We start from the raw sequence: 27,481 nt of genomic DNA, 5'->3' as shown, positions 1-27,481 counted from the left end.
ACTCTCCAGGCTTCAGCGAAAGCCTGCATTCGCTCCATAGGATGCACACACATTTTCCCTTGCTTTTTAGGAGGGAAAAAGTGTGTCCTATGGTGCGAAAAATACGGTATATACAAATGCCCTGATAGCATGGTCAGAATCTTGTTTTAAAAAATCTGGGACACAGATCAGGCACTCTGGATATACACCCTTTTTGAACATTAAGTGTACGTGTGCACATCTGAAGTGCGACAGGTGCATTCTCTCTTCCCAACATGTATAATGGAGCAAATCTGCATCTGTACCCTCTTGTCCCAGTCCCTGGTGATAACTACTGAGTACTATTTTTAACAAATGAAAATCAAATGGGGGCAACCGTGCAATCCACACTAAATAAGCTTCAAGAGTTGGGTCACAGTGAATACCTTACGGAGTGGGCTACTTGTTTTTTTCCTCTTCCTCTAACTCCAAGATTCTTCTTGTTGTTTTGGTTATCAATTTGCAGTGGCGTCAGCGCGGTTGCAGAGACTAGACAGCTCGACAGTTCGCACGTATTCGTGCTGACAAGGCTGGCATGGAAAAAAGGATGGAGGTGAACTCATGTGAGTAATTAAAAAGCTATATTATTTGTTGTTGGGGTGGAGTGGGCAGAACTGAAGCAATAACCATAGCAGTGTAGGGTTCTCTCAAAGGGCCTAGGAAGTTCTCACTGAAGTACGTCCGGGCACTGGGATAGTGAAGGTATGCCTGGGCTATACAACTTCTGACTATTCTTACACTTTGTCTGCACATTAACAGCATTGAGCAATAAGCAGCTGTGAGTTCTCAACATCTAAGCCTTGGAATGAGACTCAAATTAATCTAAGGAACCTGCCTGCAGCCTAAAGAGTATAGGGTATAGAGTACAGGGTATAGAGTATAGGGTATAGAGTACAGGGTATAGAGGACTAGGACTGGGTGATAACTGGTTTTTAACATTGTGATGTATCAGCAGCTAAAACCACAGTGTGTGAAGTATATCTTGGCTGCTTCTTCCTCAGAAGCAGCTGAAATACATCGCCCAGTCCTGTGCCCCTCAGCTGATCAAGCTTCACCCCTCTGGCTGACACGAGCGGGAGGGGGCTTCCTCAAACCACTCAACTGAGGAGTGGGAGGCCTTTCATACTTCTCTGGCAGCTTCCACAAGCCAGAGGCAGGGCTTGGTTGCTCCAGGAGTGACTGAGGCTGCACACCCACCACTGATCAGCTGATCATGCCCCACTCTGGCTCCTGTGATCCAGGGGAGGGGAGAAACTGCTCCATTGAGGAGCATGTGAATATTTCTTTTCCATAAACCCCAATTTACTTTCCTCTGTTTTATCATGTGTTTTACTTCTGCTCCTTGAGCATAGCTGGGTGAATCCAGAGTGGCTGGAGCAACCCAGTCAGATGGGTGGGGTACAAATAACAACAGTCACACAACTTTTGACACTGCAAAACACTACCTTCAGGGCAAATGTCAACCATGATGGTGCACTTTCAGCAGAAAACTAGCATAGGACCCCATCCACATTTGAAGCAGATTCCAGGACCAGGCCCCAAGATGGATTTCGCTCCAAAATAAAAGCGGCCAGACATAGCACACTTGTTTACACACATCATTAATGCCATGTGTAGTTTAGCTGTGAAGGGTGGGGGGGAGAGAAAGCTTTTCCTTTCTCCCAAGCAAAAAACATTAAACCAAATGAGGACAAAAACACTGAAATGGAATAGCTTGTAATTAGAGCTATGTAGGCTGTTGTTAGCATGCCAAGGGTATGAAATTGAGTGCCCCAGAGCATTACAAATTTCACTGCAAGTTCAGATAGCAAAGAGCCAATGCTTGCAAATATCAGACCTATGATTAGACAATCTACTGCTACTACCACAGAGTCAGCCATTGCTTGAGAATACAAATTCTAAAATTAGGAAATAGAAACAGCACTAGGCAGACAAAAATAATGTGCTAAAGGTATAGAAAAATGAATCAGTGCAATTTGCAAGGAGTACTACTACTACTACTATTTAAGAGTGCAGTCTGTGGGTTTCATTGCCCTTGACATTTATTCCACTGGTAGCTACAGTAATTTATGGACCAATACTGTCACCAATGACATCTGAAACATTTCCCAACCGGCATCTATCAAAGGAAACATTCTGCATTACCAACAATCCTACTAGAGAGAGTGAAAAGCAACCCAATTTATTACCTTAAAAAGATGCAAAACAATTAAGATAGTGAAATTCCAACTGGGCTATTTATTGTATTAACACGTCTGCTTCGGTATATTATACAGTGGTACCTCTGGTTACGAACTTAACTCATTCCGGAGGTCTGTTCTTAACCTGAGGTACCACTTTAGCTAATGGGGCCTCATCCGGAGGTAAAGTTCTTAACCCGAGGTACTACTTCCAGGATAGCGGAGTCTGTTTAGTCATACAGTGGTACCTCAGGTTACAATTACAATCTAAATTCTCACAGAAAACAGTATCATTTACCTTGATTGCTTCAGGTCAAATATGTATACTTAGCTCTGAGTGGTAAAAGGAATCTGGGGCTGGTAGCTCAAAACCTACAGATACTGCCCATGTTTAAATTTCCTTAGTGCCTCAAGACAGCTTTTCCCCATTGTGTCCGCAGCTCCTTTTCTCCACAATAATCCTGCCTGCTTCAACAGGGCTGTGCTAGAAGCCATTTACTACTCATTAATAATGAGCCTAAGATAGAGATCACCAGCCTTCGGGGGGGGGGGAACCACATGCTGTAATCAAGCACACACCACAACTTATTGTATTGGCTACTCCAGAATGATTTTTGAGCCTAATTTCCATAGAGGGATGAAGAAGGGTGCCCTGAACTGCCAGGGAGGACTTCTGCAGAGCCCACAGGCACCATGTTGGAGACCCTTGGGCTCAGTAACAGAATACTGTAATGGAGTTATTACTGAATGTACTATTTTTTTCCCACCTCTAGATGCCAACTCTTCTACTTTACCTGAAGTGCACTACCACCACGTTATGAAAAGAAGCTTTTTATTCAAGAACAGGGTATAAGGAAGTACACTAGAATATTTATCAGACTAAACTACATGGAGATCTTTTTACAAATTGCGTTTTAAGGTGCAACCTGCCAAGTACTACCACCATGCAACTCTAATTCATTTCAGTGGAGGTAAATTTCAGACAGCCCCACTGAAATGACTAAAGAATGTGCAGCAACAGTACTGGTCGGACTGCACCCATTGGGTAGTTCAATAAGGTAATAGTTACTAATTAAGTTTTTTTTAAAAAAATAAAAATAAACCCCAATGTATCTATCATAAATTTGATTGAAGTGCAGGAAAGCTTTTATCAAAAGGAGACACTCATTTTTAAACTTGTTTCATCTGTTTTATTGTAAAATACTAGAATTTATGTATTTACTGTGTATGTATTTCTTTTAATATGTGTAAGTCTCATGTAAATGGATATAAATATGATTTTTTAAAAGAAATCTATGGTACATGGGGTCTTAGTGCAAACACTTGACAATACAGTGTCAACAATACTGTTTGTATCCTTCCATTCCACCATTTTTACAGTTTTGAATTGTAGCAAAGTCAATTGGATATGTTTAGCAGAATTATTAGATGCTTCAACATGTTCCTACTTTTTAAAAGAAATCTGTCAATATTTAAAGCTCAACACCTGCCTCTGATGATTTACAAAAGAAAGATTTGAGCCAAAAATGGACCTCTAAAGGCAAAACACAATTGTTATATATACTTGTAGAAAAGCACTGTGACGGCTCTCCTTTTTAATATCAACAAGATCAAAAATCAACTATAGGATGTTAACAAGAGACATTCTCCTCAATGGCTACTTATGGACCAAGAAGAAACTAGCTTTTTCTAGGACTCACGTTTTGCCTTCCAAATTCTTCAGATGCTGGCCAACGTTGGCATAGAATAAACATCAAGGGGAAGTAAATCCTGATCTTCAAGTTTTCAGTTAATATAGAAAAATGCTGCCCTCCATTTCTTCATTATAATAGCATTAGACAGCTGATTGTCTAATAATATGTTTATCCAAGACGGCCTTGCTGAGACTTCTCGGAAGTCAACTTTATCAGAGGAACTAACTGAAAGGCAGAAAAGTTAATATATAATGTACAAAAGCTTAGAGGAGAAACTATTATCTGCTGTGGCTTTATTTGGTGGTGTTATTGATGTTTATTCTTTGTTTATATGGGAAGTTTCAAAGTAAGACCTATTTAATAATGTCATTTACCTTCTATTTGCTAATCTCCCGCTGCCTGATCTTAGCTTCAGACCTGTCTTTTGGTTATTCCTTTCAGCAGGTTGATCTGCAAAACATCTGCACGTACATTTGTTTTACTGCGTTTTGTTTTGCTTTTTTTACTTAAACAGACCTCAGTTAACCAAATGGTGACAGATTCTTTTTCTCCCCCCGTTGTCAATAAAAGAAAATCAGTGCTGGTTTATGTGTTCAGTGTCTGATGGAACTGCATGGTGTGTCACAGCTTCAAATGGAACTTTAAGAGGCAAACATTGCTTCAGGGCTGAATATAAACATAACGTTTTCTATTAACAAGCAAACCAGAATGTGCTTTGAAAGATAATAATGCTGTCTGCCACAAGATGGTGCACTGAATGTATTGCTTCATAGAAAGTAACATACAAAAAGGGTTCCTTCTAAGTAAACTTTGCTACAACCGCCAAGACATTGGCTTGATCAATTGATTTCTATGGGATATAACTTAAGATTATCAGACATCCCCATTTCCCGAGGACAGTCCCCAGATTTACAAATCAGTCCCCATACAAAATCCACTGAAGTTGAAAAGTGTCCCCGGATTCATTGAAAAAAATCTGGTAACCTTAATATACTCTGTTGTTGTAACAAGTCTTCAAATTTCCAAATGCCTTTTAGACCAATATACAGCTGGAATCAAAGATACTAGCAACCTGGTAATCTAATTCTCTAACCACTGTTTGCTCCTGAGCAAGTTAGTTAAGTCCCATTGATATAAGTATGATTAGTTTTGGTTTGGAGTCAATACACTATATAACAGCACAATATAATCCTATAAATAGGGAAGGTGATTTGAATTTAAGGAGGCTTACCTATGGGTAAGTATGTAGGACTGCAGCCATAATGAATTTTTGCTGAAGCCTACAGCGCGGGTGGAGCTGTGGGTTAAACCACAGAGCCTAGGACTTGCCGATCAGAAGGTCGACTGGACCCAACTGTCAGAGGTCCCTTTACCTTTACAGATGCCTCAGTTTCTTTTCTAGCTACCATGTGTCCTAGAATAGAGTTAAGACTACTATGAAATACACCAGGCTTCCTCAACTTCAGCCCTCCAGATGTTTTGAGACTACAATCCCCAGCATCCCTGACCACTGGTCCTGCTAGCTAGGGATCATGGGAGTTGTAGGCCAAAAACATCCGGAGGGCCAAGGCTGAGGAAGCCTGAAATACACTAATTCTAATAGTAGTTGCAAAAACAATATTACTTTTCAGTAGACAACTATAGCAAGAGCTTCTCTTCTTTCCACACAAAGGTGCTGAGTAGAAAATAGATGAATTAAGTTTTTATTTCTCTTCTGCCAAAAACTGATGGGTATATTTCTTCCCTGCATAGGCACACAGCACCCTACAAGTGGGGAAGGACCTATTAGCTATAAGGCTCAATAATACCTCTCACACTTTTACGATGTGCATATAGACATATAGAGGCAGGACAGGCCATGACAAAAAATGAGAAATCTATGTTCCTCCCATATACATGTAACTTTAGAGTTCATGTAACTTTCAAAAGCAAATGGAAAAGTATAGATGTAAGAGGCATACAAATACCTCCTTTAATTATTCTAATGCTCCGCCTACCTCCATACTTGGGACACATGCACTTTGATGCCTGTGACTCACCTCCCATATATAATTTCCATATGCTGCTGTTCCAAATTCATGAAGAGCCAGTCCTGCAGAGACCTGGATCCCAGGATTTGAAGGAGATACACATGATAAGCCTTTGCTCTCTGAGGTGTAGCCAAGTAGCTGGAAGGAAGACACAAAGTTAGGATAAATTGGTCCTTAAGTATAATAAAGCTTTAAGAGTGTCATCATGTAGCCCCCTTTGGAGGATTTGTAGTGCCGCATCACAATCCTGACTGCATGAAATTGGGGTGGGGTAGGGGCACAAAAGAGAAGACAGATTGCACAACAGCAGCGGCTGTGACATGGGAGCAAGACAAAAGAGAACTGAGAGGGGGAAAGTGGTGGTTTAAAACAATGGGAGAGGTCTGAATAGACTGGGAAGAGAGAAATACGGTTTTTTAAAATAGTTTTACAAGGGAAAATAACAGGGGGAAAACATACTTTCCCATCTCTTTTCTCACTGTATTCAAACCCTGCTTTAAGCCATTCTTCCCACTGCAATGTCTACTCACTCGCTCTACTCAAACCTCTGCCATTGCTTAAAAGCACAAATTTTTCATCTCCATCTCTGCTTTGTTCGAATCTCTACCGTTGTTTAAAACTACCACTTTCTCCTCCTTACACTTTTCCCTCTTCCATTCCTTAGCTGCTTCACATGAGAGAGATGTGGAGCCTTCAAATATCCCATAATACCCTCACAAAACATTTTTTACTCCTGGTACCATGTATTGTGTTCAACATGACGTTTCAAATTCAGTGTTGTATTTCATACACACACACACACACACACACACACACAATCCATATATGTACAACATCCATTAACTGTGCTTAACCTTCTCTAACAGAACATGCTGACTAAAAGGCTTGCCCTTAAGTTTCTATTTGTCTTAAAGCTACAGGTAACTCTCACCTGGGGTTATGTTCTTGACCATCGCACATATAAACGAAATCATTAAAGCCTGAACAATCCCTAGAAGACCACGTAAAAACCATTTTTCAAATGGTGGCACCTACCTGTAAGAGGCCAAATGAAGTCATCCTCCTCCCTTGCTGGATGATACTTCTGATTATATGAAGACTGAGAAGCTTGGCTATGGTTCAGATTCAGAGGTGCGTTGCACGGGCACATCTGCTGCTATGACAGCGGCGGCTGGTATCTGTGTGAGGATCATGGTGATTGGCAGCTGCCGATGTTGTCTCTTGAGCTCATCAAACACTTTCTTTTATAGTCTCAGAGTGTCTGTAATCCCACGGATGAACTTGAGGCTGCGTTCCAAGCAGATCTTAAAGCTGTTAAGTCAACCTGGCCTGGCTTCAAATTTCATAGCAAGCTGGTCCCCATCTGTGATAGAAGGTTTGAAGTCATAGGGGTTCAGTGTCTTTTGGCACAGTATGTTTGCCATCCATGGGACATGTTTCCGGTTCGTGTCCTCCAGCCACAAGTTCAGGGCCTTCTCTGTCTCCACGGAAGCCTTGTCCTACACCTGGCTGCGGTCACTGGTGCACTTACTGCCACAGCCCCATGGATCTCATTTTCATACACCCTGATGAGCATGGATGCTGGACTCATTCTGGCCAAATTTGCATGCCACAGCACTCGCAGACATGCCAGCAATCCAACAAAGCCAACACGTATATCAGCATGAGAACCACCCTCTATTTTTTTTGTTTTCTCAGAAGCTGATGACGATGGTGATGATGCTTTGTGTTTTGGTGGACCATTCTGCCATCTGAAGTTCTGCCAACCACCTCCCTCACACTCCAACCCCCTCTGTTCTCTCTCCAAACCACTCCACAAGTTTCTCTGATCTCCTCTCCAACCGCCTCTTCTGCACTCAAACACTCTCACAAACACAGCTGGGATTGCTGCTCATTTTTTTCATGCTCTCCCACTCCCTCCCCCCCCCAACCCATGCATGTAAAAAGTCATGTTTAAGTCCCCACGTCTATGTGATGTGGAGAGACTCTACATTGGACAGAAGATTCCTGCATTGCAGGGGGTTGAACTAGATGACCCTTATGGTCCCTTTCAACTCTACAATTCTGTGATTCTCCCCATTCCCACCACCCTCAGCTGCTACAATACTACTGCTTTCTGGTAACCAGCAGCTGCTTTAAACATGCTTTTGAAGTGGGAGAAACATAGCATTTTTCACATGCATCCTGAACTGCAGTCCTACGAAGGCAATACTATGTGCTATTTCGAACCATTTGATTGACTCTAATCAAAGTTCTATGAAGACTTTCTAAGGTTTCTTTAATTCCCCTTTTGACTCTGCTGTTCAGTCTGTGAAGCCAAAATATGCAACAGATGTCTTAGAGCAAACTAAGGTTGAGTAAACAAACATGTATAAGATTGCACCTTGGGTACTAAGACTGAAACCGTATTAAACAGAACAAAAAATGGCATTGCTTCTACACAGGAAACTGGTTTATGCAAAGTCAGATCAATGGTCCATCTAACTATTACAGTGATTGGCAGCATCTATCCAGGTTTTCTCAGCTGTAGCTGGGGATGCCAGAGACCAAAAAGAGGGCCTTCAGCATAAAAGTGGAATGGTCGTTCTAAAGATATTCAGCATTACCTCCATTTTCTGTGCAGACTGGCCCAGAAAACTGGGATGAATTAGTACTTACAGGGCAACATAAAATAAGCCTTTGTTCAAAAATGATGGAGAAGCCCACTCACCACCAAGGGCTTCTCCTGTTCTGTATCATCACCATCATTTTACCTTCAGGTAAGCTTTTGCACAGGGCCATTTTTCCTTCTGTGCCCAAGGCCCTGCTATTTCCAGTCTTGTTCTCTGTGTTGATCAGGATAATCACTTGCTGGACTTGGAGTACTGAGTGGGTCCAGATAGGTGCAGAGCTCACTCTATTACAGTGAAGAAACAAAATTGCACCCTGGGACAGGAAGTTCAGCATACAGCCAGCTAGACCCAATATTCTTCTGTGCTGCTTGATTTCAGGTAAGTATTAAATGGGTTCTAGTGATTTGGATTTCCAAAATGTAGCCTGCAAATATGCATGACGAAATGTGGGGGAGGGGGAGGGGAAAATGTATTGGGTGTGATATATAATCTAAACAACTCAAAATAAAAATGGTAAATTTTATTCTCATAGCTCTAAAGTTGTAAACAATAGTTTCATTAGTTAGAGGGCAGTCCTGAGGTTGTGAATGTGTTTGCATGGGTGTGAAGCTGAAAACCGACCTCCACTTCTAAACCTTGCTTGCTTGTGGCAGCCAGGGCAGCGAAGCAGGCAGACTTACTTTTTCTTTGCTGTGTGGATCTTTGCTCACCCCCTCAATCTTCCAGTTGATTCCAACAGTGGGGTGGGACTTAGATAAACCAGCTCCAGGGTCCTGTGGAGGGGACACTGATCCTGGGAACCCTCCAATGAATGAAGGAGCCTTGCATCCAGCAGATTCGAGGCTGCTTCCATCCTACCCCTGCCTCACCCTGACTTTGGCTACAAAAGAACCAACAGTGGTAATTCTATACACACAAAGCTAGGCAGCAGCCTCTGCTCCACCCTTGCCCCCTCCAGCCAATGGATGTGGAAGTTAAGATTGCTCTGCCCACCTCTTGAAACAATATTAATATATAAGCATACTTAAATTCCCCCAGTATTCAGTGGAAGAAGTGTGAGCACACGGATTCAAGTGTTGCACTGAAATTGATGGGGCTTGAAAGCGCTAAAATTTTGGCTGGGTGTGCCCTGCATCATCAGCTTCATCTTTGCATTCGATATAGGTTTGGAGCAGCATGAAAGTTGCAAATGTGATTATTTTAATAGCTCTTTGAGCCTCGGAGAAACTGTTTGAATATCCACCATAAATCATTACACCAGCAATCCAATATTAATTACTTGCCATTGCGGTATAAGGCTTAGCAACACTTTTGCAGAAATAAAATTAGTCCCAATGTAATTTGATTTGCATGATACTCCTGGCCTAATTAAATGCAGTTATGTATTCCAGGTATTTTCAGATCTTAATAGGATTTAACCATTACTTTAACTTGGTCTTCAGCATTTCTTCTACATGTTTAAACACAGCCGGGTCCTCAATGGTTGGAGTTATCTGGAAAAAAATGAGCAAGAGAAGAGAATCAAGATACTATGTTATAGTTAAGAACAGTGTTAGTAAGTTCAAGTCTAGTCAACTTACTTTGCCTAGTTTTGTTGAAATCATACAAAATCCCTGTATACACCATCAAAAAAGCAGTAGTGTAATGGCCCATAGTCAGCAGTGGCACTGGAAAACAGGTTTTGTAGCCGCCACCTTCTTGTGACCAACCACTGTCACTAGATGCAAAAAAGGCAATCTCACACAAAATGGTTCTTTAGTACAGAAATGGGTCAAGACAAATGTGATTAAAACCTGGCCTTCACCTTAAGGTCCCAGGACGTGTTATGTTCTGAAAGAGGGTCCTAAAAATATACTTGTCAAGTGTCAAAGGTCAGGATAAAGAAGTATATATAGCAAGGGTAGGAAATGCAGGCACTATCCTAAAAGCATTTGACCCTCCCAAGGTTGTTTGGCTACACTTTGTAAATCTATATGCCTGCTACAGGGTGGTGGTATTGGAGCCAAGTTAATGGGACTGGTCTGCTTTACACAAGATATGCTGCTGCTTAAAGCCACTTAAATGCTACACAACATGCTAGGCATAACTTTAGAGGGACCGCTATAAAAGATTATGAAAACAGACAGCACAGCGTAATATCAAAATATCCAGCACTTTTATCACAGTAGTAGTAAAAGAATGCAGGTAATTCACCTTGTATGGCTTCCCATTGACCAAGGAAGAAAGAGCTGACCGTGGTATCTTGCCAGAACGTGTCTTTGGTATCTGTTTCACAAACACTACTTTCCGGAAGGCTGCCACAGGGCCAATATTTTCTCTAACTCTCTTTACGATTTCATCCAAAAGCTTTTCCTCTTCAGTGTTTACTCCTGATAAACAAGGTAAGAGCACCACGGTCAACAAAAGTAGTCTGATTCTTCTGTACGGTAACCATTTTGTTAGCTGCTACCGGCCAGGAGTTGAGCCTAAGGCTTCCTTCCACTTTTCAAACAAATGTCTCACCGTTTCTTAGGACGCACAGAGCGAGTGGGACGTGGCCCTTTAAGGAGTCTTCCTGGCCGACAACTGCACAATCTGCCACAGCGCTATGGGAGAGAACAGCCTGATTGGGGAAACAGAAAACAACCACCACCATGCGTCAGTGGAGCACACATGTTCCTTATCAATCCAGAGAATGTGATAATGCAGAAGTCACAGTTTCTTTCCTAATTGGAATATCACAGGGAGTTTTCAGAGTCACAGTGGAGATAGATGTCTAAGTATTTTCCTGTTGGACGGGGACTCCTTCAAAGATAGCAACCAAAAGAACTGTGTGAGAGGCTCTTTAGATCAGGAGTGGGGAAAGTTTTATAGCTCAAGGGCCACATTCCATTCTAGAAAACCTTTTGAGGGCCACATGCCCCTGGTAGGCAGGAGCAGAGGCCAAAGTGGGTGGAGGAATTAATGTGAGTTTCACCTCTGCACGGTAGCCTAGCTTCTGAAACAGATGTGCACACCCCTCTGTATCCTCCATCCAGACAAGCAAGAGGCCTTCTCAGAGGTCAACAACACATTCCAGGGTTATGAGGCAGTGTGGGTGAGGGGGGTGGTCTGGGGAGTTTATAGGGCCAAACAGAGAGGCCGTATCAGGCCTCCCGGCCTAAGGTTCCCTACCCCTGCTTTAGATACATTCCTTATATTGTACACCAGGGCTGGCCAACTCCCAAGAGACTGCGATCTACTCAGGTCAAATTTGTTGAGCTTTTTTTTAGGAAGGAAGTCCCTGTTTTGGGGGGGTGCAGGGCAAAAAAATAGCTTTTCTTAGGGGAGCCAGTGATGATCTACCACATACGTCCAGTGATCTACCTGTTGGACATGCCTGTCGTACACTAAAAATGGTCCATACTTTTCTGCTCCTGAGGGAGTCAGAGTAACCAACAAGTAAAACAAAACATAAAAACAGAATACATCCCTAAAAACCCATTGTCAAAAACACAATCTGAGTTACAAAAAACACAACCTGACCTATCATCAGAAAACAGGAAAAACCAGAATAAAAATCAAATTGAAATAAATTAAGTAGCAGCACTAGCAAATCCTTGGCTTAAAAACAAACAAACAACAAACTTCTTCAGATGCCAGCAAAATAAAGATAAGAGAGGAAGCTGACCCCTTGGGGCAGGGAGTTTCACAGATGATGTCCTGCCGTAGAGAAAACTCTTCCATGCATTGCCACAAAATGTGCCTCAGAAGGCAGTGTGACGCACAAGGCAATCTGAAAAAACAAGCAGCTTCACAGGCCCTTCAAGTACATAGATTGAAGCCCCAAGGAGTGTGGGACCAACGGTACAAAGTCAATACCTCTGATTGCATTAAAAACTGAATCAGCAGCCAGTGTAGCTAATACAGTGACATGATCACATGATCCCATGCAGTAGCATTTTGACCCCTCTGAAGTTTCCAGGCAGCATTAGACAATGAAGCCCTTATGGCGATTCACAGTGTCCATAATACAGAAAACTTAGTTTGCCAGGAGCAGGATTTCAGAATCATGTGATGCTACAGTTCTGGCCTACATGCTCACAACATTACACCTATTTACTATTGTCTGACTGCTGCCAAAAAGAGATGTTTCAGTGCCTTTTTACTGAAATATTTCTTAAGCTGTAACATTTGCTTATTAGCTTGATTAATAAACCTACTGGGAATGCAATATTTCAAATTACAAATGTACATTCGCAGTCCAGCCCATAAGACTGTGTATAAACGACAATGACATTCACCATGAGCAACATGCTGATATAAATCATTTTAGCTACTTTAGTGTACATTTTATTATTTTGTGGGTCTCCATTTGGAAAAATAACATGCACAGTATTTTAAGCTGTAGATCAAACTATCACTTAATGTCATTCTTAAAACAGGAGAGACAGACAGAAAGTTGATACATTATTTATCAGCAAACAACTTTATTGTGCATTCAGCAAAACAATCAATTGCCACCCACTGTATGGTAAGCAAAAAATGGGAATTAAATAGCTTTTTCAACGCCACAAGGGAGGCAGCACTGCAATAAAGCACAATCCACAAAACAACTAATTTAGCCCAAGTTTTCTTTCCCTAAAAATACAGACTCGGCAATAATAATAAGGTGTCAGTTTACCACCACCTCACACCTGTTTTGCAAGGAGGATGGAGAAGCAATTAAGCTGTAAAAATAAAAATAACTGTGCCCCTACCTTCCCCCTCAAGCAGCGAGAGCTTTGAATAAGTTTCCTAACACTTCTTTGAAAACCAAAAGTTCAACCTAACTTAAAGTGGCTCTATGACACTTTCTCCTAAAAACTGGATCCAATAGAATTAACACAGAAAAGAGAGAAAAGGTGGGTCTCTATTAAATAATGCTCCACTAATATTCAGACCCCATACATATATATCCATTTTGTGATGGTATGAAAGGTACCAGGAGTGGGGTTGAACAGTGGTTAGCATGATGGTCTGTTTTTATGAGTGCTCCAATGTGCATAGATACTGCAGGCAGCTCTACACAGCAGGCAAGCAAAGCTCACATGGGAAGGAACTGTCACTGGGTCTAAATTATCTGGCCATGTTCTTGGAGTAGCATGTGATGGTATTGAAGGGAGGTGCTTCCACATAATGCATGGGTTCAACTTTGCATTTATTTCATTAATAAAGTTATAACCACCTTTTCAACATGGAAGTCTCAAAGAGGCTTACAGCAATAAGATACAGTGGTACCTTGGGTTACAGACGCTTCAGGTTACAGGCCCCGCTAACCCAGAAATAATACCTCAGGTTAAGAACTTTGCTTCAGGATGAGAACGGAAATCATGTGGCAGCGGTGTGGCGGCAACGGGAGGCCCCATTAGCTAAAGTGGTACCTCAGGTTAAGAACAGTTTCAGGTTAAGACCGGACCTCCAGAACTAATTAAGTTCTTAACCTGAGGTACCACTTTATACGTTAGACAAAATATGCCTGGGGAGCAGATTCTTCCCTGCTGCCTGGGAAACCGGTACTCTTAATTACTCCCTTGTGGTGTTCTCCTCGTTGTGTACTCTTTGTCTTCCCTCTGAACATCGTTTAATTTACTGTCTTGCTTGATGCGTTTCCTTTATTGACTGTTTTAAGAATTTTGCAACTTTCAGCCTTGACAACCTGACTATTTTTTCCTCTTTTGTTTGCTGTTTCTATGGCACCAATTATTGATGCTTCGGATTCTTCATTTAACTCTGTTTCAACATGTACATTTGATTTGTCTTTCTGCTCCCCATTATTCTTCCCCAGGTCAGCCATAGATTACTTCTCAATTACGTTTTCCTTCATATATCACGGTCTTGTGCCGTTCGTCATGACTTCTCAATTTCTTATCTCTACGCTTCACCCCCCCCCCTTAAATAAGCAATCTTATTTATCTTTCTCGGTTAATTCATTCTGTTGCTGCTGCTTTGGCTAGTCACTTTTATTCCCTTGCTAATTCACTTCTTATTCCTCATTTTCTTTCTTGTCTATTTTTATCTCTTAGCTTTTGCACATGCCTTTGATAAAGCAAAATAAAAAAATTCCTTCCAGTAGCACCTGATAAAGCAGCGCACGTTCATTCATGAGTTCCTTCTGATCAGCTCTTCTTATTTATCACCATTTGTCACAGCCTCGTGGCTGTTTTCTTTCTTTTCTGCTCTTCTTCTCTTCTACTTGTTTGCTCAGTGTCATGTCTTCATGTTTTCTAAGCAGATTGCTCACTTTCTATTCTTCCCTTTAGTATAATTTGTACGGCTTCTAGCCTCATAGATGACTTCACTGGGTTTGTCTAATTGCCACCTGGTTTCTCTCCTTTGTTTCCAAGCAATGTGTATGCAGTGTTTTCTCTCTCAAAGTCTTGATTATCACTACACTTTTGTTGTTGTTGTTTAGTTGTTTAGTCGTGTCTGACTCTTCGTGACCCCATGGACCAGAGCACGCCAGGCACTCCTGTCTTCCACTGCCTCCCGCAGTTTGGTCAAACTCATGCTGGTAGCTTCAAGAACACTGTCCAACCATCTCGTCCTCTGTCGTCCCCTTCTCCTTGTGCCCTCCATCTTTCCCAACATCAGGGTCTTTTCCAGGGAGTCTTCTTTTCTCATGAGGTGGCCAAAGTATTGGAGCCTCAGCTTCACGATCTGTCCTTCCAGTGAGCACTCAGGGCTGATTTCCTTAAGAATGGATAGGTTTGATCTTCTTGCAGTCCATGGAACTCTCAAGAGTCTCCTCCAGCACCATAATTCAAAAGCATCAATTCTTCAGAGATCAGCCTTCTTTATGGTCCAGCTCTCACTTCCATACATCACTACACTAGGTCCTTTTTAATGTAGTTTTCATTCATTTGGCTTGATAAACTGCCTCATCTTCACATTTCATTTTTACTTTCAATGTATATTTTTTCTGTTCTTTGTTATCCTTCAGTGTTTGAGGCTGCTTTCTTTTTGTCTGGCTAATCCTGTTCTATTCTTTAATGGTTTTCTTATCTGTCAATCATGAGTCGGTATGAGTGCTGTTTTTCACCCTTGTCCCTTTACTTTTGGGTGTCCTTCATGGTTCAGGTTTCGCTGTCTCAGTTCCTGCATCCATTCCCCTAGCACTGATTATCATATTTAGGTAGGTTCAATTCAGCTGAATTTCCCTGCTCCAGATGACCATCACCATGTAAGAGTTTTCTCCCTCTTTGCTGCCTCTTTCTTCTGGGATTTGGATACAGTTCCTTAAACTATCTAAAAATAGGTTTATTTGGTTTTCCCATGTTGGTTCTTGATTTATCTGTTGCTGGTGTCACTCCAATATCGCCTTCTCTCTGGAATCAAGGTCGTATTGTGTGGTTCTTCTCCTTTCTAGTAATATTTCTCCTAAAATATCACTCCCAACATCTTACTTCTTTCAGGAAACTAATATCACCCTTCCACCTGTTGACACAGCTCATACTTTAATTTTATCTTGTTTGGATTGCTGTAATGATTTGTTTACCTATGTCTCATCATAGGCCCTTTATTTCATTCATTCATCTGCTCTAATTATTTTCTTTGCCTGGAAGCATTATTGTGTTGCTGCATTTATTCCCTTGGCATTCATTACCCTGTTTCTTTTTCCGGATTCAGTTTACTTTACACCTTTACTTTCATTTTACTATTATTCTAGTTATTTGGAAATAAGACAGTATACAGTGGTGCCCCGCAAGACGAATGCCTCGCAAGACGAAAAACCCGCTAGACGAAAGGGTTTTCCATTTTCGATGCGCTTCGCAAGACGAGAACGTCTTGCGAGTCTTGCGGTTTTTTTCGCTCCCCCCCTTTTTCTAAGCCACTAAGCCGCTAATAGCCTTTTAGCCGCTAAGCCGCTAAGCCTTTAATAGCCACTAAGCCACTAATAGCGCTAATCCGCTAAGTCGCTAATAGGGTTGCTTCGCAAGACGAAAAAACCACTAGACGAAGAGACTCGCGGAACGGATTATTTTTGTCTTGCAAGGCACCACTGTATAATTCCATGGTGAACCTTAGTCCCCCACCCCCAGCCTGATTAGGCCTGCCAAGAACTTGGAGGGTGGTCCACCAGGCCATCTCAGACAAACCATGCCAACCTTTCCCATCATATATGATGCCAGGAACAAGAAAGTTCAAGCATCAAAAAGTTGGTACTTTTTGAATTTAGCTCCTTTTTTCTGTGGCCTTGCACAGTGACATTACAAGGTGTGAGATTCAAAAAGTGCCAAACCTTTTGATGCAAAGGAAGAATCAGGAACACTCTTAGGTCACCTCCATGCCATGCATCTGCTACCAGGCCAAGTCCAAAGTGTTGGTGCTAACATACGTGTCAGGACCAGGTTATCTGAGAGACCACTTTAGCCCTTTTATACCTAGCAGATCCCTGTGGTCTGTGGGAGAGTTTCTCCTGTAAGTTCCAAAGATCCAGAGGCCTGCTCTGCAATAAGTTGGAGCAGGGATTTCAGTGATCTATAGAATAGCATTCCTGTTGAGATATGAACAGGTGCCCATTATCTGCATTTTCCAGGAACAAATAAATACATTTTGATTCTGGCAGGCTTTCTCAGCAGGATATATGGGTCTTTGCTCAGAGATTTAGTTTTGTCTTAAATGTATCTGAGTTTTTGGGCTTTATTGTACAGTCCCTTCATAATAAATTGATGGTGATAATACAATTTAACCACATATGTTCCACTTTCAATCCTTCCCCCAAAGAATCCTGAAAACTGTAGTTTTACCCCTCAGAGAGCTACAACTCCCAGCACCCTTAACCAACTACAGTTCCCAGAATTCTTAGGGAGAAGCCACGTGTTTTAAATGTATGTTGTGGGTGTGACCTTAGTATGCTTCCAATTCTTTATTTGCAGACACAGCTTGAATTCAAGTCTTATCAGCACAGGAAAAATTTTCATTTGTAGCATGGAGGGGAGAGTAAGTTAAGTTACTTGACATCAAAGTGACATCAAGTGACCCACAGGTAGGTTTTGGCCCCATTCCCCTGTCACAGTGGCCTGCAGACAGTGAGGGAGCTCAGAATCCAGTCCCTGGCATCAGGGCTTTCCTGAAGTTATGAAGTTGCCAATGTGGACCACAAATCACTCAGATAAGTTTCAAAAGAACACACCTTTGTGCTGGATAATACAAGACCTTTTGTACTTCGTTAGTCAGATTTTTAAAATGTATGCCACTGTTCTTCTTGCTGTTAAAATGCCTAGGGGCAAGAACAGGGAGGACACAAAAGTGACTTTCTACACATTACCTTAATACCATTCATAAGCAGCAGCAACGTGGAAACATCCTCCACTGGTGATCTAAATCTTAGCTGGAGTTTTAACATGTAATTTTAAAGCATTTTTACAGACCGCTTTGCATTTACCTCCTCAATTGCGCCTGCTGAAATCCTATGACCTGCAACATTGATCACGTCATCCACTCGAGACATCACATACAAATAGCCCTCTTCATCCATATAACCTGCATCCATAGTATTATAGTACCCCTGGGAGCAAAAGCAAGAGGAGAAAGGGAAAAAAATATATCGGAATATTTGAGTTCAGTAATACTTTAAAAAGATGTTTATTGCTCATTTTATTGATGTTCCTTAAATACAGAAACATCAACAAAAATTACCAAAGATCTAGACCACTTTAACCACCATTCCCATCCTTAGCATTACTCCAAAATCACCCTAGGTTCCTGTCCAATCTTTACAGGCCACATCTCGTATAGCAGCTCTTCCGCAAAACAACAGCTACTAATCTTGACGGTGATGTTACCTCTAACACTGGAGATAAGTCTCTGAAATACACTCATGCCACTCCTATGGGCTTTGTGTAGGCATTGGGTTGGCCACTGTGGGTACAGAAGGCCAGACTAACTCTTATGTTCTTAACAGTATCGTGTAGAGCTGCTTAGCACATGCCTTGTTTGCCTCATGTGCAATCTCCATGGAATCATAGAATTATAGAGCTGTAAGGGACCACTGGGGTCATTCCTGCAATGCAGGAATCCTTTTGTGCAGTGTGGGGCTTGAACCCACGACCTTCAAGGTTAAAAGTCATTGCTCTACCGACTGAGCTATCTCACCACGCCAGCATTGCACACATCTCATAAGAAGCCGGCTGGCCTTTAGTAAGGACATGTGGAAGAGTAATAGAAGAATATGCAAACATGGGCATGAATGGGATTCTTACACTACAGTGCGCAGCATTTATGGAGAAGGGGAGTGAAAGTATTTCTTGAGCATTACAAAATATATCTATTCTATTATATAGGGTAAGCAACACGCTGACCTCCAGTTGCTTTGAGAAGCCATCAACCCCAGCCAGCATGGTCAATCAGGGGGGGGGGGGAACAGCATTCCAAAATATGGCATCGCTTCATGCTAGAGAGCCAAAGATAGCTTACTACATATTTAGTTCATTTTAACTCCTCTTACTGGAAATTTCTGGAAGTATATTTCCTTGTACAGATCCTCATTTTTCCAAAGGCCCAGAAAGGCTCCTGGAGGCAAAGGCAGCCTGTTATTTAAATAAAAAAGCAAACACAAAGACACAAAATTAAATTGGAACAAGGCGATCAAGGAGAACAGATCGTTTTTACAAGATTATTACACAATGGCAACTAAAGGGTTGTTGTTTTTTAAAAAAAGTCATCTCCTGAAATGTGTTGGAAGGGTAGAAGCCAAAAGCAACTATCTTTACAAGTCTAGTGGAGCTGGTCAAGGACTGAAACATTCTGATCAAGAATATGAAATATTTATGTCACACATGTAGCTAATAATCAGTTCCAACCCAAATATTTAATTTTTTGCTGCTCAAGTCAGCGCAATACTGTTGGAAGATACAGGGATTTACTTTGTTCCTTCCCATAATAGTAAAAACAGAGATGGGGACGAAATCTATTTTTAACAAATCCATTGCACAAATTATGGTAACTTCTTGTACTATAAAGACATTCTCCTATCATAAGACACAATGCCCACCGTTACAAATCCTGAATATTTTCACCTACTGTGCAAGCTAATCAGGCACTTATAAATCTCCCAATTCTATGTACCTTTTTTTGTACTGAATCCTCAATTTTAATCTGTGTAAAAACACCTATCACACCAGTGTTTATCCTAAACTGGAAGCACAGCATTATGGGGGGGGGGAGAGAACTATAATTAAGCATCAATTCACCATTCACAATATTATGTGTTGGTTTACATTTTTTAAATAGTTTAAAAATAGTTTAGTTGTTAACTAAAGGAAAACAGATGTTAAAATATTACAAATACAGTGCTCACAGAGTCTGCCAATGTGGAAAAATATGACTACACCTGCACTGGATGTGAACTACATGTGAACAAAACAAGCAGACTGCTTAAAACCGATGTGTCTCTGCATGCAGGTAATAAGCCAATTGACAAGAACAAAGATGAGCCAGACCCACTAAGCAATATGTGCATGGTCAACTGTCTCTGCATGTTTCTCAATATGTCCCAAGAGCTAGGAGCATACATAAGCAACATGATTTCCCAGAATCTGCTTAGTGCTATGGGTATGTGTGAGAGAGGAGCCTCTCAATTCCCCATTGGCTGTATCCTGGGAAGAGTCCCTAGGCCTGGCAAGAGAGGTCTGGAGGGCTGCGATTCAGGCTCTGGGTCTGAGATGCCCCATCCCTACCATAAAGAGCTGGTGGCAGTGACTTCCCTTCTCAGGTACAGCCCAGGAGAACTGTGTTTAGTTAAACTTGCAAATCCTAGTGCAAAAAGAGAGTGGCCAAGCTCCCTTAGCCGAGTACAGTGGTACCTCAGGTTACAGACGCTTCAGGTTACAGACTCTGCTAACCCATAAATAGTACCTCAGGTTAAGAACTTTACTTCAGGATGAGAATAGAAATCGTGCGGCGGCGGCAGCGGGAGACCCCATTAGCTAAAGTGGTACCTCAGGTTAAGAACAGTATCAGATTAAGAACAGACCTCCAAAACGAATTAAGTTCTTAACCCGAGGTACCACTGTAGTTAAGTGAAAAAACTTCAGAGGCACACTTTTTGTGGTAGAGGGCATGAGAAAGATTCCTATTTATCTCAGCAAAAAAGTGAGGGAGGGAAAGGCTCCCCTTGAATTCACTTTTCTGTTTGACACTGTCATAAATCAATGGCTTGCAAACGGCATCAACTGATGTTTTCCAGATAACCCATCAATATTCTTCAAACTTCCTTTAACAATAACAGCCATGTTTTTTATGACCTTAGAATTTGTTGTAGAAAAATACAAGGAGATGTCCCCCTAAAAGGGAGTATTCCTCTTGGGAGTATGTTAAAGGTAAAAAGGTAAAGGTACCCCTGCCCGTACGGGCCAGTCTTGCCAGACTCTGGGGTTGTGCGCCCATCTCACTCAAGAGGCCAGGGGCCAGCGCTGTCCGAAGACACTTCCGGGTCACGTGGCCAGCGTGACATCGCTGCTCTGGCGAGCCAGAGCTGCACACGGAAACACCGTTTACCTTCCCGCTAGAAAGCGGTCCCTATTTATCTACTTGCACCCGAGGGTGCTTTCGAACTGCTAGGTTGGCAGGCGCTGGGACCGAGCAGCGGGAGCGCACCCCGCCGCGGGGATTCGAACCGCCGACCTTTCGATCGGCAAGCCCTAGGCGCTGAGGCTTTAACCCACAGCGCCACCCACGTCCCTTGGGAGTATGTTACACTCTGCCTAAAATCTAACTCACCGCCACAAAATAGAGACATAGGTAATGATAAAAAGCAGAGGGGGGAATAACACTCCCAAGACAACGCAAACTTCTAATCACGAAGGGCACCCAGAGTGAAGTTGGCCTACACTTCCTTAGCCCCCTACACCGTGGTCCTGGGCACTTTAGGCTTCCTTTTCAAACAACCCTCTTCTCTTCACAGTCCCTCCTGAGGCTGTGTTCACATGGCAGCTTATTCCATTTCACCGACATTCCCATTTCTAACTCCCTTGTCCCCTTAGCATCTCTCTCTGTCTCTTCCCATTCAGCATCAGTCCTCATTTTTCCCAACACTGTCTATTCCTTTCGTAGGGATAGGGAATGTGTGAGGCTTAATCTCAACTCAGGTGACTTTTACAGTCTTTCATAGGAGACTGTTAGCACTCTGCAAATAGCTTTCATCGCTGACAAGTTAGAATGCTTGTGAAAAGCTCTATGATATCATAACCGTTTCAGGCCTCTACAGCCACAGGTTCCGTCATCACAAAATCCCTTAGCTCACTACGGTACCATTACCCACAACCTTTGTTTTGTGTTCCTGGAGCAGTGGGGAGAAGACTGCTTCCAAAGGTGGTTAAATGTTTCAAGTGCTTTGCACAATACTGAAGGATAAGAGCAGGGGTCAGCAAACTTTTTCAGCAGGGGGCCAGTCCACTATCCCTCAGACCTTGTGGGGGGGCAGACTATATTTTTTGGGGGGGATGAACGTATTCCTATGCCCCACAAATAACCCAGAGATGCATTTTAAATAAAAGGACACATTCTACTCATGTAAAAACACACTGATTCCTCGACCATCTGCGGGCCGAATTTAGAAGGCGATTGGGCCAAATCTGGCCCCTAGGCCTTAGTTTGCCTACCCATGGATAAGAGGTACCTTGGCTGAACTGAACCTTGGGTTCTAATTCCTGTTGAAGCAGGCTCAATGGTCAGTTCCAACAGAGTTGAGAATAAAATGTTGCCTAACTTCTAATCTCATGTCAAGATGCATCTGTATTAAATGAAACCTTCAGGAAACAGAAGTTACCTTGTATGCATTCAGGGTACCAACAGGACAGTAATTCATAACCGGTAACATAGTTGCACCGTTGATTTATTTAACTGTCTAAAAAGTCCTTGTGACAGAGAGGAAGGACAATTCTCATTGACAGAGCCATTAACGATTCCCCTGGGGCTTTTTTGTTTGGTTTTATTCTGCTCCTTTCAGCTTAGCCATTAAGTAAGAGAGACCATCACCTCTCGGCACACACAGACTTTCACCCGTATGAATTCCAAAAATAAAAATTTTAAAAAGCTGACGTGCAATAGAGCAGAAATAAAAAAGGTGTTAAATTAATTCCATCTGGTGATTTGCAACAGGGTCACATCAAGTGTAACAAGAATAGATATGCATACATAACTGAAAATGCAAAAGTTTGTAAGGACATTTTGTATTTAGCACACCACTTGTGCTAAAACTTAGCAATAGTTAAGTCTTAGAAGAATGTGTCATTACACACACCCCACAAACCCTGATTTTTTTCCTCCATCCATATTTACAAAGTGCTTCTTGAGGTTTCTCAAAGTCAAAATTCCTGCGGCACTATAGACACTAATTGGTTTGTTTGGTGTGACATGAATGTTAGCTTGTAGCAGGAATGAGACAATGTGTGCAGAAAGTGTGGTGCCTGCTATGCTGCAAAGAAGGCAACATGACACTTTAAGATTAAGACCTTTCCTGAAATCATCAGAAAATCAACTGCCTGAAAGGCCAAGCTTACACTCAGCATTTATTAGTATAAAAGAAAAGAAAAACCCCACAAAAACCTAGAGATTAATTCCAAAGTTAGCCCAGCATTTTAAAGCTTTGGATAGTAGTTTTACATTCTAACACACACTATACTAAAGTTGCTCCCTGTCTGTCAATATGGAGAATTACGGAAAAGCATTATTCCTTAGAACTATTAAACCAGTGTGCTCCTCTAACTACTGACGCACTGAACATGCAAGTTTTTTTTAAAAAAAAACATACGTGTTTTGTACAACTGCAAAACAAAAAAAAAAACCGTCTCAGGATAACTTTATTGGAATTAGCCTCCCTTTGAAACACTAGGGTTTGATTACATTTTTTTTAAAGTATCGTACCAAACTGGGGGGCTTTATTGGGTGGGGGAGTACCTTAGATTTATCTAATATTTAAGCAATGGGCAGCATGCCAGTCACTTTGTTAAACACACTGTGTAGGCCTTAATGATAACAAAAAATTAATGCATACAAACATTGCCAGCTATGTTTGACAAGCAACTGAAAAGGTGCAAAAATGTTTTGCATGCACACTTAAACACAGAGAGACTTGCCTTTACATTCCACCTTCTCCTGTGGGGAAAACCAACAAGTATTCAAGTTATATATATATTTAAACTTTGATGTGGGAGCAAGCACCTTCCCCTTCACTGCAAAGTACAGTGCTGTGATGAATTTACTCATCAACAGTAAGAGCCTAGTGCCCATATTGGCATAAAACAATAAACCAGAATGGCTTATTGCGGGTTCTTAGGAATGAGCATGCTGCTTTGCTGCTCTACTGGCATAAGTGACATAGCCAACTAGGAAACCTTGGCTTCCCATTACATCTAAGCCATGGGTTATGGTTTCTGAATCCCTAACAAGGCATTACTGGTACCAATTTGAAGCTCTGGTTTATTGCTGGTTTGTTTATCCTGTTTGCACTAGGGGATGAGCGAAGTTGGATCATTCATTCATTCTGTCTGGAAGTCTGGCTTAACATTAAGTGCAAATGCAAGCACTGTGTTTCGATAACAGCCACAGGTGCTTCCATTTGCATGCCTCGATTGGCACATGTGTCAAAAAAGATAAGATGTAAAGCAGCCACAGATGTTGCATTTGTGATCCAACATTGTCCAGACAACTCCTTTAAAAGCAATAATGCCTCCGAGCATTAGTTAAACATGTGCTTTGCTGTCAATTAGCAACAGAAATGCAGAAAATAGGAAAAGCTGAAGCTAAAACAGTGATAATCAGCTGAGCAAAAGGATAGTCCCCTCAAGTATTACCAGCAAATCAGGCAAAAAATGCAGATAGCACGTACCATGGTAGCAGAAGCTTAGTGAGCTCCTAAGGAGAAGCAGTGGAAACTGAAAAACAGGTAGGAAAGCAGAAAAGGAGATGAGAAACACAGTTCACATTGTGTAAAGATGCTATGCAAGATATTATTCTTTCATGAACCTACCAGGTTGGAGATGCAAAATAATAGAATCATAGGCTAATATGAAAGAACCACAACAGAAAAATAATGGGTTGGTTCCTACATAAATTCTGTCTCCATTAGGAGTGTGCATTGTGAAAGTAATTGGAGGACATGAGGAAAAACAATGTCAGAATTGGTAGTCTAGGTGAATTTTTCACTCATAAGAAATTTTTTTAGTTACAGATAGGTAGCCGTGTTGGTCTGCCATAGTCAAAACAAAAAAATTCCTTCCAGTAGCACCTTAAAGACAAGAAAATTTTGTTCCTTCTCACCAGATTGTGTGGGGGGAAATTTGACACTCTCAATGAGAGAACATGCCAGAGTCCCTGAAGCACAGACAGAACAATACTGTGCAATAAGCCTGAGTTAAATGAGACTTACTCCCAGGTAAATGTGTGTGGGACTATATGAGTCTATTCATTTATTCATTTCTAGACTGCCCTTCCTCCCAATGGTTTCTGGGGCAATAAATAAAACAGTTCACACCAGCAAATACAGCAAAAATCAACATTCATAATGAATTAAAAACAATGAGAGGCAGCAATAGAATTGTGAAATTATAGTGCAGAACAAGCATAGCCATTTAAAAGGCCTGGGAAAGTTAAATGTTTTGACATGACACCAGAAGTTGAAAGGAGCAAGAGCCTTGTTCCAATGCCATGCAGCTTCCACCCCACCCGTCCTGACATTCATGCTTTAAGCATGAGTGTCTGAGCAGAGGAAGTGTATGCATGCAAGCCTCTACATGTCTAGGTTTCCCAAGAACCCTGTGTTAACTAGGCTCCATCTGTAGAAACCTATACATGTGGAGGTCTATGAGCATAGGTGCCTCTTGCTCAACATCTGAAACTGCAGGCAGGGTTAAGGAAGCCATGCAACATCAGAGTAGTTAGTGCCACTGGTGCAGCCAAGTTTGCAATTAATCATGATCAATGCATGAAGGGGGCTTAACAAGTGGAACTTCATAAAGACAGCAACCTGCCAGATTCCCAGGTCTGTACTGGAGAAGACAACCAAGAGCACAGGCTGTGCCCCAGAAATACACAGAGGACCTCCTGTGCTAGGCGGTGGATTATGTTCTCTATATGAAGCCAACCAGCCATAACAATGAGAAAGATGGTACAGTTCTCAGAAGCAGAGAGGAAGGAACCACCACACCCAACACTCATAATTTGAACTAGCTGGAATTGGCCTTTACAAAACCAGTTCTCCCTCTCTGCAATGGCATCTTTCAAAGCCTGGACCTTTTCTTGCAATTCCAATTAAGCTCCCACATGGAATGAGGATTGGCTTTCAAGTATTCTCCAATGGTACTGTTACAGAAGCTGAAACAGATCAATGAAGCAGCAAGCAGCCTCTGCAAAGAGCCCCTAATTGAGCAAAAGAGAGGGAAGTTCGTATGTCAAAAAAAATTGTTTTAACTCTAGAGAGGTAGATGTTACTGGCTAAAGGGGTAATATTTGTGGTCAGTATCAGTAAGTATATTCATTCAATATTCAATTATATCACAGTGTTTTGGCTCACTCCTTCTGTCTACTTTACAGCATTAATCCCTTGAAAGGTTGTGGGCTGCTTACTTCACCACAATATTTCCTAAAGTCTTCGCTTTTACAGCTTGCTTGTCATCATCCAGAATCATCACTGCAAGAAAAAAAGACAAAAGGATTCACAAAAATATATTTTTTTCCTCCCCTCCCCTCTTTACTAGTGTTCAAGACAGAGGAAGGCTTCGAGCTTAATTGCTATGGAAAACACAACTTGAGGAAAGCAATTACAAAACATTTGCAGTGCCCAATTAGGCTATCTTGGGGCTCTTGTTTTTGCAGATCAGACTGAAAAAAATTAGTTTTAATTTACAGATTCAACTCAGAGGAAGGCTGGACAAAGCTGGAATGTAAATTACCTTTATCAGAGGGCAAGAGATACCTTATTTTAGAGTGGTTTAAGATGCAAGGCACAGCAACAAGCACAGACAACTACACAGGAGCTGATGCAGTTTAAAGAGCACTTGGAGGTTATAGATGGCAATTTACAAAAAGTGCCAGTTTTCACCTAATTTCATCTGTCTTTAAAGGTCAAATAGAGCCCAGAGGGTATGTATTTACAGCCACTGCACTTCCTGTCTCAGCCCACAACAGTCACTTCCCCCACTTTTCACTTCATTCCTATCTGCTGTAGAGCAAAACCTTATTTATTAGTTTGAATGTAATGGGAAACTGTGGTTTAAAGTTAACTAGAAGCGCTGAACCCAGTGTGTGAGTGGAAAAGGAGTGTACATGTCCCACATTCATTCTTGACTTAATGCACTAATTCTGATCTTGTTTCCACCTCATAATTATTGGTTCTTCTGCCAATAAAGGGCAAGAAAACATTGCACTTTTTCAACCTTCATCTATCCTGCCCTATTTCTTTGTTTTACAAAACAAAGTCAACTCTTTCCTTTCCAATTAACTGAGCAATTCTCAGGCAAGTGAAATTGATCTTAAAGTTATCTCAGCCTGCAACCCTGTAATACTTGTTGGAGATAAGCAGTGTCCAGTGCACAGCGGAATGATGAAAAGCACGTGCCAACATGCTCTATACTACTTTATTTACAGTTCAAAGCTGGTAAGTTACAGAAAAACATCTTCCCTCTGCCGGAGCAGAGAAAGCGTCATCTCTCCTCTGAAGCACGGAGAGAATCACAAACTGAAACTGCAAAGAACAGTGAAAAACAGGAAACCAGTGTACGTCACATCCAGTCTCCCGTTCCCGTGAGAAACCCAACAGTACAGACTCTGTGGAATGTAAACAACCTGTCTCGTGACAAGCACTTCGCTGCACAGAGAAGAAAGCAGAAACCAACATCCTCCCCCTTTCTGTGAACATCTCTGGGCAGCGTGTTCGTACAATATCAGTACAAACCCAACTTCTGCACATAGGTACAGTGTTGATCCCTTGATACAATCTTGGACAATAC

At 41.7% G+C, this 27,481-nt stretch overlaps 2 protein-coding genes and 1 long non-coding RNA gene across 4 annotated transcripts in view; 1 reads left to right on the top strand and 2 right to left on the bottom strand.

Moving 5' to 3' along the window:
- Positions 1-4,475, top strand: part of PPFIA2 (PTPRF interacting protein alpha 2) — a 266,490-nt gene extending 262,015 nt beyond the window's left edge. Inside the window, exons 33-34 of the mRNA XM_081926581.1 lie at positions 485-581; positions 2,972-4,475. Coding sequence (XP_081782707.1) covers positions 485-543 — 59 coding nt within the window. The 3' untranslated portion in view covers positions 544-581; positions 2,972-4,475. The remainder of the gene's footprint in view (positions 1-484; positions 582-2,971) is intronic.
- LOC309378488 lies at positions 408-5,140 on the bottom strand. Its single transcript, XR_014172097.1, has 3 exons — positions 5,124-5,140; positions 3,899-4,117; positions 408-548 (listed from the first exon to the last, which is right to left on the bottom strand). It is a non-coding gene; the product is annotated as an uncharacterized lncRNA (long non-coding RNA).
- A 3,166-nt stretch (positions 5,141-8,306) lies between these two features.
- Positions 8,307-27,481, bottom strand: part of ACSS3 (acyl-CoA synthetase short chain family member 3) — a 69,600-nt gene continuing 50,425 nt past the window's right edge. For both annotated transcript variants that reach the window (XM_081926588.1, XM_081926589.1), the window contains 6 exons: positions 26,100-26,163; positions 18,982-19,063; positions 17,920-18,042; positions 11,037-11,136; positions 10,728-10,903; positions 8,307-10,027 (listed from right to left, as the gene is read on the bottom strand). In XM_081926588.1, coding sequence (XP_081782714.1) covers positions 9,956-10,027; positions 10,728-10,903; positions 11,037-11,136; positions 17,920-18,042; positions 18,982-19,063; positions 26,100-26,163 — 617 coding nt within the window. In that variant the 3' untranslated portion in view covers positions 8,307-9,955. The remainder of the gene's footprint in view (positions 10,028-10,727; positions 10,904-11,036; positions 11,137-17,919; positions 18,043-18,981; positions 19,064-26,099; positions 26,164-27,481) is intronic.

Source organism: Podarcis melisellensis, assembly GCF_964234715.1.
Source record: "Podarcis melisellensis genome assembly, chromosome: 10".
Classification (NCBI taxonomy): Eukaryota; Metazoa; Chordata; class Lepidosauria; order Squamata; family Lacertidae; genus Podarcis; species Podarcis melisellensis.
This window is presented reverse-complemented; position numbering and strand designations above follow the sequence as displayed.